At 42.3% G+C, this 17,671-nt stretch overlaps 1 protein-coding gene and 1 non-coding gene across 2 annotated transcripts in view; one reads left to right on the top strand and one right to left on the bottom strand.

Annotated features, from left to right (window-relative positions):
• The window catches only part of DCHS2 (dachsous cadherin-related 2), a 124,061-nt gene extending 106,616 nt beyond the window's left edge, over nucleotides 1-17,445 (top strand). Inside the window, exons 16-20 of the mRNA XM_061993199.1 lie at nucleotides 1,238-1,389; nucleotides 4,126-4,256; nucleotides 5,724-6,010; nucleotides 11,027-11,165; nucleotides 14,819-17,445. Of these exons, the coding sequence (XP_061849183.1) occupies nucleotides 1,238-1,389; nucleotides 4,126-4,256; nucleotides 5,724-6,010; nucleotides 11,027-11,165; nucleotides 14,819-17,445 (3,336 nt within the window). The remainder of the gene's footprint in view (nucleotides 1-1,237; nucleotides 1,390-4,125; nucleotides 4,257-5,723; nucleotides 6,011-11,026; nucleotides 11,166-14,818) is intronic.
• Nucleotides 7,310-7,419, bottom strand: LOC133625255 (U6 spliceosomal RNA). The gene has a single exon (XR_009818569.1). It is a non-coding gene; the product is annotated as a U6 spliceosomal RNA (small nuclear RNA).
• Nucleotides 17,446-17,671: the final 226 nt, after the last annotated feature.

Here is a 17,671-nt window from a genome sequence, read left to right as displayed (position 1 = left end):
TTCATTCAGGTTTGTTAAACTGCAAGAGAATTCTTTATCTTCTTAGTAGTTGTGCAGCTGGACTTTAATTTTGTTTGTCTGTTTGTTTTTAATTTTCTGTCTTCAAATAGTTGAAAAATACCATTCAAAGCTGTGGTTCTGATTACAATATAGACTGGGTCTTGGATTAATGCATCTACTGAAAGAGCTATAGCAATAAAAAGAATACTTTCAACTCATCAACTAGTAGAGTCAAATCCAAGTGTTCCATTTAAAATGTGATGCCTAAAGAGCAGCTTGTCTCAATTTAAATGTGCAAACACTTCTTCCTCTGAATGGATCCATTCTCTGAAAGTGTTTCCAGCTGGCCATGTTAGAGTAAAAGAAGACATCAGTTGGGCTAGAAAAACACCTAATTTCTTCAATACATGTTCTTGCATTGCAAGTCAGGTCATAGGAAAGGTCATGTTAGGTACTAAAGATATTCCTTCTCTAGAGAATAAATAAATAGAAAGCTACAAATGCCTCCAGGGCAAAGTGATTAGAAACTGATGGACAGTGTATTTAGAGAAACATATGTCCAATAGTGGAAAAAAATAAAAATGAAGTCCACCCAGGTGAGTAGTCAAAATTTTATGACAGAATACATTCTGTTATATTTCCCTTATTCGACCTGTCTGGTTGGTTTGTATCCCATAATGCTCATTCAGCAACCAGAAAAATACAAAGGTGACACTTCAGAGAGTCAGAGAAGTCTTTGAGAAACCTGTTCACTGCTCTTGAATGTTAGTTATTCTGTTGGTTCTATAGCTTGCCTCCACCCTTTTTACATTTTCTGGTTTGTGTACTATGAAAGCTCTGACAACATAATAATTTAATTATTTTATCCTTTCTTTGTATAGCAGTAATACTTTAAGGGCCAGCCTCAGATCTCTGAGAAAGTACATTTTTATGCACTGAAGAGAGACAGTGTTCTAACAACAATCTTATAAGCAGTGCAAAACGATTACATACAGCTGTATCACTTTATGTCTCTCAAATTACTCAGGCAAAGAATTCACGTGTGTCCTGTGCAATTTGTGGGCAGATGTTTTGGCCTCATGTGGCACTCATGTTGGGGACCATGACGATTTGTTTGCTTAAATCTGTGCAGTCGAAAGGAAAGTAATCTGAAATAGATGGCTGTAGTATAATGAGTTTTTTTTCTAAAATTGCATTCTGCCATTTATAATTAAGCCTCAGCTTTGCTTCCAAATAGGTATTTGCAACTGACTTTGACAGTGGGCTGAATGGAGAAATTGAATACTCAATTTTATCTGGTAATGAAAATGCAACGTTTGTAATTGATCCAGTACAAGGGATTTTAGCAGCTAATACAGTCCTAGATCATGATAACACTTCATCTTACAGGTTTGTATGTGAGATTCTTATAAAAAGGTATCCTTTTTGTTCACTTTACCTTGAGGTTGCTCATGTTACTTACATGTTTTATGGTTTTCTGTTGATATCCATCACTCACAGAGCCTGGGTGCAGGCCAGACAGCATTGAGAGAGCACTAAATCTGCCCATTTGTACCATGTGGTCTTGCATACTTTTCAAATTCAGGGAAAGAAATAATCTTGTTTAATCAATGGCAACACTTACTGATCTAAGTGATTGTGATGATTCCCAATAGTAATGATGACAGTTCCTGGGTTTAGTTTATTAAGAACTATATAGCCATTCCTTCTCTGGAACTATTTTTTATAAATATATAAAGACACAGAGAAAGTCTACAAACTAAATCCAAGAAATGGAGATGTGATCTGTTCTTTAATTAGAGCATGGTTCAAATTTTCCTCTCTCTAATCTGATAAAGATGCTTCTGTTAGCTTAAATCTTAAATTCCAAGTATAAGCTGTCTTGCACTAGCTATTAATTTTTCCTGTTTTCCAAGAAACTGTGAGTAAATATGATGAAGTGCACATGACAATTTTTCTTTACAATTCATACCATAATCAGAATTAGAAAGCAAATAAATCATGCCTTGAAGAGAAAATATGACTATGGGGATTCATTAATACACCCTTTTAATGTATTGCACTCTCTACAAAAAAGTAGATTTCTGTGTATATGTCAGTAGAAATTACTTTTTTTATTTTCCTCTGCCTATGGCATCAGAGTATTTGCAAGGTTTTCCTATCCCCTGGGGCCTCAAAGTTTTAAACATCCAATCAGAATTCTTATGAACCAGTGTGATGTTTAGAAAACCGCATAAAAAACATCAACAGAACGTGATTCTTTTTTAATATCAGTGTAATTTTATAATAGTGTCCTAAAGGAGATACTTTGTTTCATTTGGAGTTTATTTTTCAATTTTTCACTGAATCAAAAGAACTGAATCAGTTCTTATTTTTAGTATTTAAATAGCATAATGCATTTTCTTTTTCTAACTGGTACATTAAAAGAATGCCTGGAATAAATCCTTCAAAGGAAGGGTGTTTACTGTTGAAAGCATTGAACATGTAAGTATAATAATTCTCATATCTGTCTTGAAGTGTGAGCGTGATTTATTTCTGTATTATGTTGGAATTCTAGCCTTTTTTATTGACAGTTTGTTCGAGGAATCTGAAGCTTCACATTCCTTCTCTTTATTAATGTGTTATTAATCTGTATATTGTTAGGTGAAAAGTGAATAGCAAAAGAAGCTTTCAAAACTTTTCTGGTTTAATTTCAAAATGTAACTAGTGGTTCTTTTATCTAAAGTTGTGTCTTTTATCTAAATTTATTTTATCTAAATTGAACATTTTAATCCCTAAGTCCCTTCTAATAGGAGTTATAATGAAAGTGTTGACAGAACCTTAATTTTAATGCCTTGGCTGAGATGTTTTTATGAGAGGTTTTTTTCCTGAAACCTTAGAAAGTTATTATTTTTAGTAAAATACTTCCATATGTATACCTTACCAATATTCATTCTAGAAAAAATACCCTTTCTATATGGAATTCTACATGGTCACCAATTGAATATTGGCATGCAATTCATGTTATGTATTCTGTCAGCATCAGAAACCATAGAACATCCAGAGCAGATCTTGTATGATTCGGGAATGGAAGTGGCAGCCTTGCTATTCCGTATCGTCATGTGAACATTTGTGAAGCTTTATCTATTTGACACTTTAGACAGAAACCGTGACTTAGAAGAAAGAGGGAGAAATTATGTATTCGGAAGGTGATGCAACATGCAAACAGTTGTTAGTATGCAACTCTAAATTTAATTGAGATGCTAGGCCCTGAATTGTGTATCCTTTTGCACAGCTTGAGGTTCTTTTTTGGGCCTCTTTCATTTTTAGAACACTCTACCAGATAATTTTCAATACGGTGTAGGGGTGAAGTCTCCCAAATAATCTTTGCTTTTAATTGTCCAGAAGCTAGTTCCCACAGAGAGTAAAGATCTTTTTATCTGTATTTATTAGGTCATTAGTTACTCTTTTCTTTGCCACATGTTTGTGGAAATCACAAGAGCATCAGCTCCTCATCCTTATGCAGGTGTAAAATGGAAGCATGCAGGCAAACTCTCTTAATCTGTCAGTGAGGTTCTCATCCCATTAAAATTCATGGGAACTTTGCCTTTGTCAAATAGTGCACATGTTCAGGTTTTTCACTTTATCACTTACATTTATAATAGAAGGGACTGTCCTATATCTCTGTGGAGATTTTGGCTATTGCTTTGGATGTTTTCGTATTATCCAGTTTTAAATTCCTATTGTCCCTTTATAAATGAGGAGAGTCATGTTCCTCTAAAGGACAATTTAGTACTTAAGTTTTAATTCCTGCTCTAAATTACCAACTGGAGAAATGTGTCTTATTTGAAATAGTGTTGCTAGCTTGTTTAATCACCTACATTTTGTATGAAATTGCACTAAATAAATACAGATGAAAATTTCCTTTTCTTAGTATGTGTTCATGTCACCTAAAATCAGTTAACCTTATGGAGAGTTAACCTTACAGAGAGAAAGATGAAATTTAAGGATTGTAATGAGGAGCAGAAAGGTCTAATCTTCTAGTTTACAGTCTTCTGGTTTTTAATTTTCCCCTACTCATAACATTGGTAGATAATTCAAGGATTTCTGACTATTAGTGACCATTACTACTTCCTTTGATTGTAGGTTGGTTGTACAAGCTGCTGATAAAGGAAACCCCAGACTTTCTGCTACAAGCATTGTGATGGTACAAGTGTTAGATGTTAATGACAATGCACCAGTTGTCCAACCATTAGGTGAAGTCGAGGTCCCAGAAAGTAAGTGTGATAGTACAGCTAAGTTTTGCTAAGAATGGGATTTGTCAGACAACAATAGTACTGTTGGTAATTTGTATAACCAAGCAACTGTAGTAAAAAGGATAATGAATTGTGTTAATACTGAAATATCAAAGTAAATTGTGATGTACTTTTGTTCTCTGAGGCATTGTTCTTTATCTCCGGCATTGTGTTTAAGTTTGAGTTTGGAACTAAACCATAGGCAATTCAGAAAGAGAAAAGCAAACTGAAGAAATGCATCTGTAATTTGTTCGTTTTTGACTCTGGTGTCATATTCTTCAGATGTCTTCAATTTCTGCTCTTCTCCAATAAAAACACTATTTAGCATTGCTAGAAATGGGACATTTTGAACTTCTTTGCGATGAAAGAAAGATTTCTGTAAATTTGAGTGAAGCTTTAAAATGCTGTATAGTTTGGTCCAGCTAATGATCATGAGGAGGAGGATCTTCTGAGTTCTCATCCAAGCATACATCTGGTATGTTGTGTGACATTTAGCTCGATGTTCGCAGACCTTGAGTCTAAAGCCCAGCATTTTCAATTACAAGCATCGTATGTGTCATGCATTAAAATACATACCAGAAAATGTATAAAGACTTAGGTGCTGAGATTCCAGTACTGTTAAAAAAAGATACATGGAAGTTGTCTTCCTAGTGATGTTTTTTAACCTATCCTAAATGTAGCTTCCACTGGTAATGACAAGTATGGGACTACTGGATGCACAGCACCTGTAAACTACTAGCTTCTTATTTACATATTTGTGCTCCATTTAAGAACACTCACTTTAGGACATTGCATAGAATTTTTGAGGCCTACTGCCTCAGTCTTGCAAGTGGGAAACGGTTTAGTTTCTGTTAGCTTTGTTAGGCTTTGTTAGATGGTTCATTTTGCAGTCTCTGGGACTGTCAATTTGGCACATGACAAAAGCTGTCTGTATCCAGTTTCTTAATATCATGGGACTCTACCTGGGCTCTTACGATTTTAATACTATGTATGTCTGGCTGGAGGTCTCATTTCTCTTGACTGGTCTTCTCATCCTTTGGAAAAGCTTTGGAATTGTATTTGCTGATTCTACACATAGAAGGGACTCAGATGCCTCAGTCAAATATTCTTGTGGAAGTTTGTGATGCTGTTCAATAAATTCAAGTCACCTAAATGCATCCGGAAAAGCATGGAAGTTCCCATTGCTGGTGAAGAAACAGTTATGGGTATGCTGGATCTCGGATAAAGAAAACCAAAATTAAAATTGGGATAAAGTAGATGCATGTGAAGAAGTTCACTGCTGTTTCTGTAGCATTTCTGGACGTTGCTTTAGTTCTAAAACACAAAGTCAAAATATACCAAAAGCTAATACAAAAAGGTTACCTATATCTAAGATTCAATATCATAAAATTGTCAAAATTGTCAGAAACTTTAACATTATCGTAATAATTCTGAAAATTATTGTTTCAGATGCCCTGCCTGGTTTTATAGTGACTCGAGTGTCAGCAAGTGATGCAGACTCCAGGCCAGCACTTCAGTTTGGTTTTATTCATGATAATAGTGCTGGAATGAAATTTGCCATCGATCAACACACTGGTGTAGTCACAGTGGTGGAACCATTAGATTTTGAAGAAGCTGCTGTGTATAAGATAAGAATCGTAGTTTCAGATTCTGTACATCAAACAGAAGCAGAACTCACCATCCTTGTTTTGGACGTCAATGATAACCCACCAGTGTTTATCCAAGATTCATACCAGGTGCGAACATGAGAAATGGGCAACAAACATGATGTCTTTCTATATATGACAATAAATTGTAGGAATGCATGTTTATGTTTGCCTTTAAAAATGCATTTGAGCACTGAGAAGGACTAGCAAGCTATTGCTGACCAGAAACAGAGCTGAGCTCTTCTGAGAAACTCCAGCCCCTTCTCAGGAATTCTACTAGAAGGAATAAGGGAATTGTTCATTTCTTACGTTTGTGGTTTCTGACTTCAGAAAGAAAGTGGTGTGAATGCTAGCTGTACTCTATACACCATGCATTCCCTGCTGGGGCCTGTTTTGTTTAACATCTTTATCAGTGATCTGGATGAGGGGATTGAGTGCACCCTTGGTAAATTTACTGATGACACCAAAGTGGGCGGGAGCGTAGACCTGTTTGAGGGCAGGAAGGCTCTTTAGAGGACCTGGACAGGCTGAATCAATGGGCCGAGGACAGTCACATGAGGTTCAACAAGGCAAAGTGCTAAATCCTGCGCTTGGCCCACAACAACCCCAGGCAATGCTACAGACAAGGAAATGGACTCTAGTTGTGCCAGGGGAGGTTTAGATTGGAGACTAGGAAGAACTTTTTAACTGAGAGGGTTACTGAGCATTGGAATGGGCTGCCCAGGGAGGTGGTGGAGTCACCATTCCTAGAGGTATTCAACAGATGCATAGATGAGGTGCTGAGGGATATGATTTAGTTAGTGATGGGCCTGGCAGTATGAGGTTAGTGGTTGGACTTGATGATCTTGAAGGTCTTTTCCAACCATAATGATTCTGTGATTCATCACTAGGAGTTACTTAATATAATCCAAACCAGTTTGGGAAACAAGGTCCAAGACTTTCTTCTTCTGAGAGAATGGTAAATAAGTTGGTACATATGTTCTATCTCTGTTACTGTGCCATGAATTTATTTGTTTTCAGTTACACAACTCCATGGAAGTGTAGCAAATGCCTCTGTGGTAGGATACACACATACAGTTTGTACTGTGTAAATGCTTTATAGCAGTGGCACTCATCTAGGGAATAAAAGATATAGGTTTTGACCTCCCCAACATCCCTTGCTAGGCTGAGTGGAGTACAGAGCTCAGCCACTGGACTTCTAGACAAGCATTTGAACAGCTAGATTGTTGACCAAGTCAAATTGTCCAACAATGTTTTGAAACAAAGCTGTCTTAGTGACTATGGGCCACTAAGGTGATTAAAGGAATTGGAGCATATGTAAAAAAGGCTACAATAGACTATTTCAGTTGGAAGAGTCTGCTGCTGACCAGCACCTCCGGATCCCTAGAAAAAAATATGGACTGCTTCATGAATTTGCATGTTATCCTTGCACAGGGTCCATGCTAATAATCTTCTGTGTACTGTTCCATTTGTAGTATATGTGCTGCTGAAGCAAGCACAATATCATACAAGGCTCTGAAGTGTAGGCTGTTTTTGCCCTGACTTCATCAGCCCTAAGGCTGTGGGGCTTGGGCTAAGGCTCAGCACAAGTAATGGCCTGAAGTTAGGGTTAGCCTGGAGCTTCAGGTGAAGTTAGGCTACAATAACACTGCCACAGAAAAGGTGAGGCTGCCACAGGAGTCGTTTCCTTAGGAGTTGTTTGTGTGGGGCTAGGCCGTGTGGCTTTGGCAGAGGCCCAGGAAAGCCTACAGCATGCACCATTCAGCCTGGAAAAGAGAAGGCTCAGAGAGGATCTTACCAGTGTGTGTAAGTACTGGAGGAAGGACTAAAGAAGACAGAGCCAGACTCTCTGGTGCCCAGTGACAGGACAAGAGACAGCGGGTGCAAACCGATATACAGGAAATCTTGATTGAACGTCAAGAAAATGTTTTTTTAACTCCAGAAATGATAGAGTAGTGGCACAGGTTGCCCAGAAAGCTTGTGGAGTCTCCGTCCCTGGAGATATTAAAAAATCAGATGTATGCAGTCACGAGCACTCTGCTGTAGGTGACCTTGCTGTGAGCGAGGGTTGGACAAGCTGTCCTCGGGAGGTGCCTGCCAGGCTCAGCCAGTCTGCAGTCCTGGGAACCGATCTGTTGGCTTGACTTGGTGATTTTCTGTGGTGAATGTGCTCAGAGACAAAAATAGGAGGCACCACAGAATTTAATAATGCTTTATTTATAAGTCTCTGTCGTGGTTTAGGCCCATCAGGGAACAAAAGACCACGATTAGCCTCAAGTACCAAAGACCTGAGGATTTCCAAAGGGCAGGGGGAGCTTAATTGCCACTTAAGGTGCAGGACAAAACAGACCAGGTTACTCGGCTTGGGGAAGAAAACAGAAAATAATTTAATGCAACATCAACTAAAGCATAACCATAAAACCCCAAAACATAATCAAAATAAAACAACACGGAGTGGTACAACAATTAAGAGTCCGACCAGCCATTTAAGAACACCTTATCCCCTCTCCTTCCCTCTTCCCAAGCTCAGAGTCTTGATCCCAATGTTTTTACCTCCTCCCCCCATGAACGGCCCAGAGGGGCAGGGAGTGGGAGTTTCAGTCAGTCTATTCCTGATAGCTTCTGCCGTTTTTCTCTCCTCGGGACAGGTGGGCTCTGCACCAGTCCTCCCTGCATGTCCATGGGGTAACTCACACACACAGCAGCCCTGCACGGGCTGCTCCGACGTGCACCCATTCCAAAGGCTGCAGCTCCTCTCTGCCTCTCGTGTGGGGCTGCTCTGCGGTGCGCAGACTCTCCAGCATGGCCTGGGCCATGGCCGTCTCCCCACACAGTCTCTCGCCCGTCCGGGCTCACTCACACGGAGCTGCTGGTGACTCTCAGTCCTGCCATAGGCCTCCATGGGTTGCAGGGGCACAGCCTGCATTCTCGCCTCAGCTTGCAGAGGGGTCTCTGGTCTGGTGCTCCTCCTTCCTTCCTCCTTCTCTGACTGTGGGGTCCGTGTGGTCGGCTCAACCTTGTATCACTCTTACATCTCCTGCCAGCACTTAAAATTCAAGTCCCTAAATAGTGATCACAGAGGCGCCAGATTGGCCCAGCCAGGCTGGAGATTGGTCTGAACCCAGGAGCCGGGTAAGAGTCCAGAAACTCTTTACTGGGTCTCCACTGCAACCCCTCCTACTGTTACCAAGCAGAAGGAGCTCCTTGCTAAACCATGACAGTTTCAGACAGATTTAGTCAACAAATTAAGTCTAAACATTTGCCTTAGTAAAGAAATTTCAGCCTCTGAGCATGTGCAGGCCCAGCAGCTTAGTCACTTAGATAACTATGGGACAGACTGTAGGCACCTGTGAAACTATCAGGTGACAGAGTTGTCAGGATTTGTGCAAATGACCCACTTAAGCTCCTAAGACTAAATTCTGAAAAAAGTCGGTATTAATGCTCAAGTGATTTTTAGACATTGCTTTAAGTTTTCCTCAACCCTCATATGTGTCTGGTCTTGCAGAATAGTTTAGGCAAGGACTTGCTTGTTGAAGTGCTAGGAATTTTTTTGTGCATCAGAGGAGACACTACAGACAGGGTTATTAACTGATGCAAAACAGCATAACTCTATTGAGTGTGCTAACATAAACAGCTGAGCTTCTCTCTCCATAATCCCAATGTTTTGGTGTATTGCTTGGACAGTAAGATACACTGCTTCTTTTTGTTGATATATGTAATTCCCTATTCATCATTCTATAATTTTTATTGTCCTTTCAAGTGTTTTCATATTTATACTTTTCATATATAGTTTCATATATAAAGATATTATATACATAAAATCACTCTATTAAAATTGTTTAAACTACCACTTGAATTTGTGATAAAGGTAGTGTACTGTTCATTTCAAATTTGATTTATAAGGTGGAAGGAAACTTTGGCCACAAAAGTACACTATCTGGACTTCAAATAATAGAAGCTCTTAGGAAGGAAAAGGACTTTCTTGTTTTCCTAAATTATATGAAGAAAAAAAGGAGCATTTTGAAAACCTGAATTCTAGGAATAATGATGATTAAGTGCTCTGGGGCTGGAATTTTTAGAGTACATGTATTGAGTTTGTTAATGGTCAATTGTATGCTCCATCTGTGTGATGCAGACTGTATTTCATGTACCAAAGTCATCATAGAACCATAGAATGGTAGGGGCTGGAAGGGACTTTCAGAGATCATGTAGTCCAACCCCCCTGCAGAAGCAGGTTCACCTAGATCAGGTCACACAGGAACACATCCAGGCGGGTCTTGAAGACCTCCAAGGAAGGAGACTCCACAACCGCTCTGGGCAGCCTGTGCCACTGCTCTGTCACTCTCACGGTGATATAGGGGTTTTTTTATGTTTAAGTGGAACTTTTTGTGTTCCAGCTTCATCCCATTACCCCTTGTCCTGTTACTATCTACTATAGAAAAGAGGGATGTCCCAACCTCCTGACACCCACCCTTTAGATATTTCTAAATGTTAATAAGATCACCCCTCAGTCTCCTCTTCTCCAGACTAAACAGCCTCAGTTCCTGCAGCCTTTCCTCGTATGAAAGACGTTCTATACTATTGATCATCTTGGTGGCCCTGTGCTGGACTCTCTCCAGCACTTCCCTGTCCCTCTGGAGCTGAGGAGCCCAGAACTGGACACAGGACTCCAGATGAGGCCTCACCAGGGCAGAGTAGAGGGGGAAAAGAACCTCCCTCGACCTGCTGGCCACACTCTTCGGATTTCTGAAAGCAGGGAGAAAACCCAATTTTTACTGTCCATTGTAGGTATTCCTTCTATTAGTGTACCGTTTCAAAAAAAAAATTTAGTGTTCTCTGAGCTCATTGCCCTAATGGACTAGAACTAGATAGATTTTACTACTGATTTATAAATTGTAACTGTATAGGATGCATTATTTTCAATATCTCAACTCTTTCTAATTTTTTTCTTAGAAGAAAAGAGTTAGGTAAAAACTTTTTCAAAGCTAAGAATTGTATTTGTTTTTTTTCTAATAGTAGCAAATGAAGGAAAATGTTTGTTTTTTTTTAATGTACAAAATCTTTTGTTAAGCTCTGTCAAAACTGTCATTTTGCTTTATATGTCAGGTGAGCTTGCCAGAGCTCATTTCTATGGGTACCACTGTCCTGACAGTCTCTGCTGTGGATAAGGATTCAGACCATAATGGAATAATTTCATATAAAATTTTGTCTACCTCTGAGGGATTTTCCATTGATCACAAGAATGGTGAGTCTGTAATCGTGGTTTATTATTTCAGCTTTTTCAGTGTAAATTGAAGAGTCCTATTGCTCTTCCTCACTTGTTGCCAAGTAGTACCTACTGCTATAACCTTTCTTTTTTTTTAATTGATGCAGTCTTAAGGCATGATGGTGGCTTAACGTGATGGTGACTCACCCTGTGTGACTCTTCAAGTGGCCCCACACCTTCACATTCCCTTGCCTGGCCCTCAACTTCCAAAGCCCTGTACTTGTCACACAATGGCAACTAGGGAGGCATGGGAGACTTGGCAGGGACCTGTAGCCATTCCCCTCCAGATTTTGCCTGGGTTGATACCACAGCTGCCTGCAGCACCATCTGCTCACAGCCTCTCCTCCCTCCTGGGTAACTCACCAGCTGCACCCCTGTGCTGGAGTTTGCCAGGTGGCGAGGAGTCTTCAATCCCTAGGCCCTTGAGGCATTTAAATCCCTGGCTGTGGCTGTGCCCTGAGCTGGTCCCACTTCCCTTGCAAGGGCTGGATCAGTGAAGAGACCAGTGCCACTCACCACGTGTAGTCTGGCTTGACAAACCCCTCAGTGCAGATTCTGCTGCTCTGCTGACTGCATGAGGACAGCTCTGACTCCCAAGGCTGATCACAGTGAATGATCAGTAAGGTCTGGTTGTCATGGTTTAAGCCCACCACAGAGCTGCTCACTCACTTTCTCCCTTTGCCACCCTCTGTGGTGGGATGGGGAAGGGAAAAGGTAACTGAAAGCGTCATGCAAATCCCCAAGGACAGTAAGGGCTCGCTCACCAGTTATGGGCCTAGGCAAAAACCAGACAGGACTACTCAAGCTAGAGGAGAAAACCAAATCAATTTATTCCACCACCAACCAAAGGCAGGACAAACAGAAAACAAAACAGAGTAGAATGACGAGAAAAATACAACCTACCCTTTAAGATCTCCTTCTCTCACCTCTCTCTTCTCCCCAGGCTCAGCTCCTTGCTCCTACTATCTCCTCCCTCCTCCACAGCACAGGGGCCAAGGAATGGGAGTTGTGTTTAGTCTATCACAAATAGTCTCTGCCACTCCTTCTTTCTCCTCAGAGGAAGGTGGTTCCTCACATTCTTCCCTGCTCCAATGCAAGGTCTCTCACACAGGATGCAATCCCTAACAATCTTCTCTGGTGTGAGTCCCAAGGGCTGCAGCTCCTCACAAACTCCTCCAGCGTGGAACTCTTCTGCAGCTGCATAACTCCAGGCACGTTCTGCTCCAACACTGTCTCCCACAGCCCCTCTGGGAACAGCCACCCTCTCTGCTGTGGGCTCTTCCACAATCTGCAGGCAGATCTCAGCTGCACTGTTGCCCTCCATGGGTTTCAGGGGGATAGCTACCATCTCACCATGGGATGCAGGGAGTCTCTGCTCCAGCACACCTCCTCCCATCCTTCATTATTGATACTAAGGTCTACATAGTTATTTCCCCTCCCACTGCAGATTCCCTCTTCTTAAATAGCAATCTCAGAGGCTCCCAATTGGCCCAGCTGTGGCCAGAGTTGGGGTCTGACTTAGAGCCAGGGGACGTTTTGAGCAGCTTCTTACAGGGGCCAGCACTGCAGCCCCCACACACTCCATTACAAAATAACCCCCAACAAATGAGCTCCACACAAACCCAACACAAGACTGAACAACCCCAACTCTCTCACCCCTCTGATCATTTTTGTGGTCATCCTCTGGACCTGCTCCAGCAGGTCCATGTCTTTCCTGTTCTGAGGACTCTAGAGCTGGGTGCAATACTCCAGGTTGGGGTTAGAATCACCTACCTTGATCTGCTGGCCGTGCTTCTCATACAGCCCAGGGTATGGTTGGCTTTCTGGGCTGCATGTGCACATTTTTTTCCACCAGCACCCCCAAGACCTTCTCTGCAGGACTGCTTTCAATCCATTCACCTCCCAAACTGTACTGATACTGGGGGTGCCCTAACCCAGCTGCAGTATGTTGTAATTGGCCTTGATTAACATTCTGAGGTTCACATGGGCCCACTTCTTGAGCTTATCCAAGTCTCTCTGAATAGCATCCTGTCCCTCAGGCATGTCAGCTGCACCACTCAGCTTACTGTCATCTGCAGACTTGCTGAGGGTGCACTTTATTCCATTGTGTGTGTCACTGATCAAGACATTAAACAATATTGGTCACAGTACAGACTCCTAAGAGAGACCACTTGTCACTAATCTCCATCCAGACATTAGGCCATTAACCACTACTCTCTGGATGAGAAAGAGTTACTTTAGGATGTGCAGTGTCATGGTTTGACATGCCAGCCTTTTCTGGTAAGGGGGAAGGGGCTGTAAAGATGGCTCCTGTAAGAAGTTGCTCACAATTCTCCCCAGCTCTGAGCCAGACCCACTCTGGGGCTGAGCCAATTAGACGCCTCCACGATCACTTTCTAAGAAGAAGCTGGAAGAGGAGACTTCTTCCTTTTTCTGTCCCTTCTTCTTCTGGCTGGTGGTGATGCAAGGAGTACAAACAATGAGAGAAACAACCATGCAGGCTCCAAGGTCAGTGGTGAAAGAGAGGAGGAGGTGTGCTGTAGCAGAGACTCCCCTGCATTCTATGGAGAGAGCTGGTGGAGCTGAGATTTATTTTCATTTCTTTAAAGACCCCGCATCAGGGGCAGAGACTTGTTTTGATAATGAGCCCGTATCAGGGGCAGAGACTCATGTTCCTAAAGCTGACCCTGGACCAGGGGCAGAGGTTCACTTCATTAAAGGCCCCGAGCCAGGGACAATGACTATGGCCGGAGGAGGCCGTGTCCCGAGGAAGGGACCCAATATCCACAGCTGTAACTGTGGGGAGGAACCCACGACAAAGCAGCTCATTAAACTTACGCCCAGAAGAGGCCTTGTCCTGAGACAGGGACTCTGTAACTGCAGAAACTGCAGCCATGGCGAAGAATCCACGCCTGAGATATTCACCAAGGACTGTGTCCTGTGTGAGGGAACCTATATTGGCAGAAGCCACAGCTGTTGGGAACAACCCACACCAGAGAAGTTCATTAAGGACTGTGTCCCGGGGGAGGAACCTCGTGTTGGAGCAGGGGAAGAATGCCAGGAGTCGTCCTCATCTGAGAAGACAGAAGCGGCAGAGCCCATCTGTGAGAGACTGACCACATCCCCCATTCCCTGCCCCCCTGAGCCGTTGAGGGAGGAGGAGGTAGAGATATCGGGAGCAGTGAGCTGGGCCCGGGAAGAAAGGAGGGATGGGGGAGGGAGATCTTAAAGTGCTGGTTGTAATTTTCTCATCATCCTACTCCCTTTTGTTACTTTTATTCCATTCTGTTTCTTGTAGAATAAACTTTCCTACTTTCCTCTCTAAGTCGAGTACTGGAGTCTGTTTTGCCCAGAACCGTAATTGGCAGCGAGCCCTCCCTGCTCTTGTCTCAGTCCACAACAACCTTGCTTATCTTTTTACTCCCATTTCGCTGGGTCCTCCGCCATCCTAACGAGGGTGGGGGTGAATGGGGGCACGGAGTGAGAGACTGTTGTGGTGCCAGCTGGGCCAAACCACACCAGCAGTCATTTCATTTTCAAATATGACTGATTACTTTCAGCTTTTGGAATCACATTTACTTGCCTTGATGAGTGTGAAGTGTGGGCTTTTCTTAATTCTGTTTTATTTTCAGGTTCAGTGTTCACTACAGCACCAGTGACACCGCTGGAAAAAATTTCTGTCATTCAGCTCCTGATAGAAGCCACAGATGGTGGCAGCCCCACTCTGAGTGCATTTACCTCTGTTGAGGTGCATGTAGAAGATGTAAATAACTGTGCCCCTCAGTTCACAAGGGTTCTGTACAATCTCAGTGTGAGTGAGGATGCCTCTGTTGGAGAAAGTCTCCTCATGTTTTCAGCCATCGACTGTGATTGGACCCGCGAAAACACCTATGTTGAATACTCTATTATTGATGGCAATGCTGAGAATTTATTCTCTGTGGAAGCAAGTGTCGTGGAGACAGAAGCATCCTACAAACTTGTGAGCAGTCTTGTTTTGAGCAGTGTTCTTGACAGGGAGACAGCTCCTTCTCACCGTTTGGTTCTCCTTGCCTCTGATCGTGGAACACCCTCCTTGAATTCAACTGCTACTGTGCTAATAACTGTGCTGGATGTTAATGATAATCCTCCAGTATTTAGCAGCCCGGGATACCATGTTCATGTCAAAGAAAGTGTCCCTGTAGGTAGTCACATCACTGAAGTTTCAGCAACTGACTGTGATGCCGGCACTAACGCAGAGATCACCTACGCCATCATCTCTGGAAATGACGGGGGACATTTTCACTTGGATGGGAAAACGGGATCAGTGGATTTGATGAAAACGCTGGATTATGAGGATACCATGAAATTCACTTTGATCATCCAAGCCACAGATGAAGGAGCCGATGTAAAAAATGTGGCTTTTTCTGTTGTTCTTGTTAGCATCCTAGATGACAATGATTACGCCCCACTATTTTTGTTTCCCAGCCTAGGCTGCGTTGTTGGTGAGAATCTGCCTACCTTTTCTTTTGTATGTGCTGTTAATGCACTGGATTTTGATAAAGGCTCCTATGGACACCTTACCTATTCCATCCAATCTTCATGTTTAGCTCATCGTGAAGCTCCTAGAGACCATGATATGTTCTTCATTGATCCTTTGACAGGAGATATTCATACAAAGCAAATGTTTGACTATGAAAGTCAGAATAAGTACTGTCTCATAATCCAGGCAAAAGACAAAGGTGATTCACTGGCTACTGTTACAGTTCAGGTAGATATTGAGGGGAGAGATGAATTTGACCCAGAGTTTACACAAGATGAGTATTTTTTTAATCTCCCTGAGAAGAACGAAGCAGGCCAGTTGCTTGGCAGAGTAACAGCGTCAGACAGTGATGGTGGACAGGATGGAGTTGTTCACTACTCCCTGCTAAAACCTTCTCCATTCTTCTCTGTGAATCAAACTAGTGGTAACATTTATTTGACTCAGACTGTTCACAGAAAGAAAAATGGCAGCGAAAGAAACGATAAGACTTTGGAATTTTTGGTAAGAGCTCATAGCCCCAAAATTGAGTCAAGGTTCACAGTATGCACCGTTTTGGTAAATGTTTCCAGTTCTGCTGAGAGTTATTCCACAGTGTCAGCATACAGCCTGGCCGTTAGCATTTCAGTCTCCTTGATAGTGTTCTTACTGCTTGTGGTCAGTCTTACTGCACTTATTCTGAGACATAAGCAGAAGGATGTGGTGCATTCTGGTGTGAAAAAAGCAGCACTGGCCTCCTCAGCCATTGATATGAGTTCAGCCAGTGACGATAAAGACTGCCAGAAAATCCAAAGTACTGAAAGCAGTATGCTTCCCATGGGTGCCATAGCAGAATGGCTGAGCCTAGCAGGAGTTGGAAAGGGGAAGGATGATGGTATCCTCTCCAGGCATTCAGACTCCAGTGGCCATGGTTCTGCTGAAGGAGAGACTGCAGAGGATGAGGAAATCAAAAGGATCAATGAGCATCCTTGCGGAAAGAGTGCCAGCTCAGTGCTGAGTGAGTGCGGCTCACGAGTGCCAGATTCAGGGATCCCAAGAGAGTCTGATCAACTCTCCTGTCAGTCTGGAGAAACAGATGTTGTGGCTTTGACACTAAGCATGGAGAGCATGCAGGCTGTTAAAGGAGAGGGCAGAGAAGAAGCCTGTGACACAGCCTACGCATGTAAAATGTTGTCTCAAACACTTAAGACAATTGGAGTAAAAGAGAAAGCTATAATGACAGACCTTACAAGAGAATATGTCTTCATGGCGGAAAGGCAGGACTCTGCGTATGATTCACTTGCAACTCTTGGCACCTCTGAGGAGGATCTTGGTGATGATTATAACTGGTGCTATGTGCTCAGGTGGGAACCTGGATTTAAACCTCTTGCCTCAGTGTTTAATGATATTGCAAGACTGAAAGATGAGAATGTGCACATTCATAACTTCCCTAAGGAGAACAAATCTCTTGTTTTCCCTCCTCCCTTGATAACATCTGTAGCTCAGCCTGGCATAAGGACAGTGCCACCACGAATGCCAAATATAATATCAGAGCAAGCATTTAAAAAATACCCTCGTTCTCCCCTTATGAATAGTCCTGCATACCCTCCACCAACCATGACCCCCAGTTTTTCTCCTTCTCTCTCTTTACTTACTGTGCAGACACCTACTGCTTCTCCAGTAATGTCTGATAGGAAAATTATAGGAACATGTCTTATCGATCCAAGCCAGGAACTTCCAACAGAAGAAGAAATTCAGGTCTAGGTTATTAAATGACAGTCGTTTATGGTAAAAAAATGTGTCTTAAACTGTATTTTGTTATTGTTTAACAAGCAAAATATGCCTGTCAGTATCACCAGTATTCTTTCTGTTTTCACGTGCTGAAAAGGCTGAAATAGCTACAAGCTTGATAACTGCCTGTTTTCTTATTCCCAGAATACACTGTGTGTCTCTTCTTCAAGCTCCCAACAGCTGTGGTTTCCTATGTAAA

Source organism: Colius striatus, chromosome 3, assembly GCF_028858725.1.
Source record: "Colius striatus isolate bColStr4 chromosome 3, bColStr4.1.hap1, whole genome shotgun sequence".
Lineage (NCBI taxonomy): Eukaryota > Metazoa > Chordata > Aves > Coliiformes > Coliidae > Colius > Colius striatus.
This window is presented reverse-complemented; position numbering and strand designations above follow the sequence as displayed.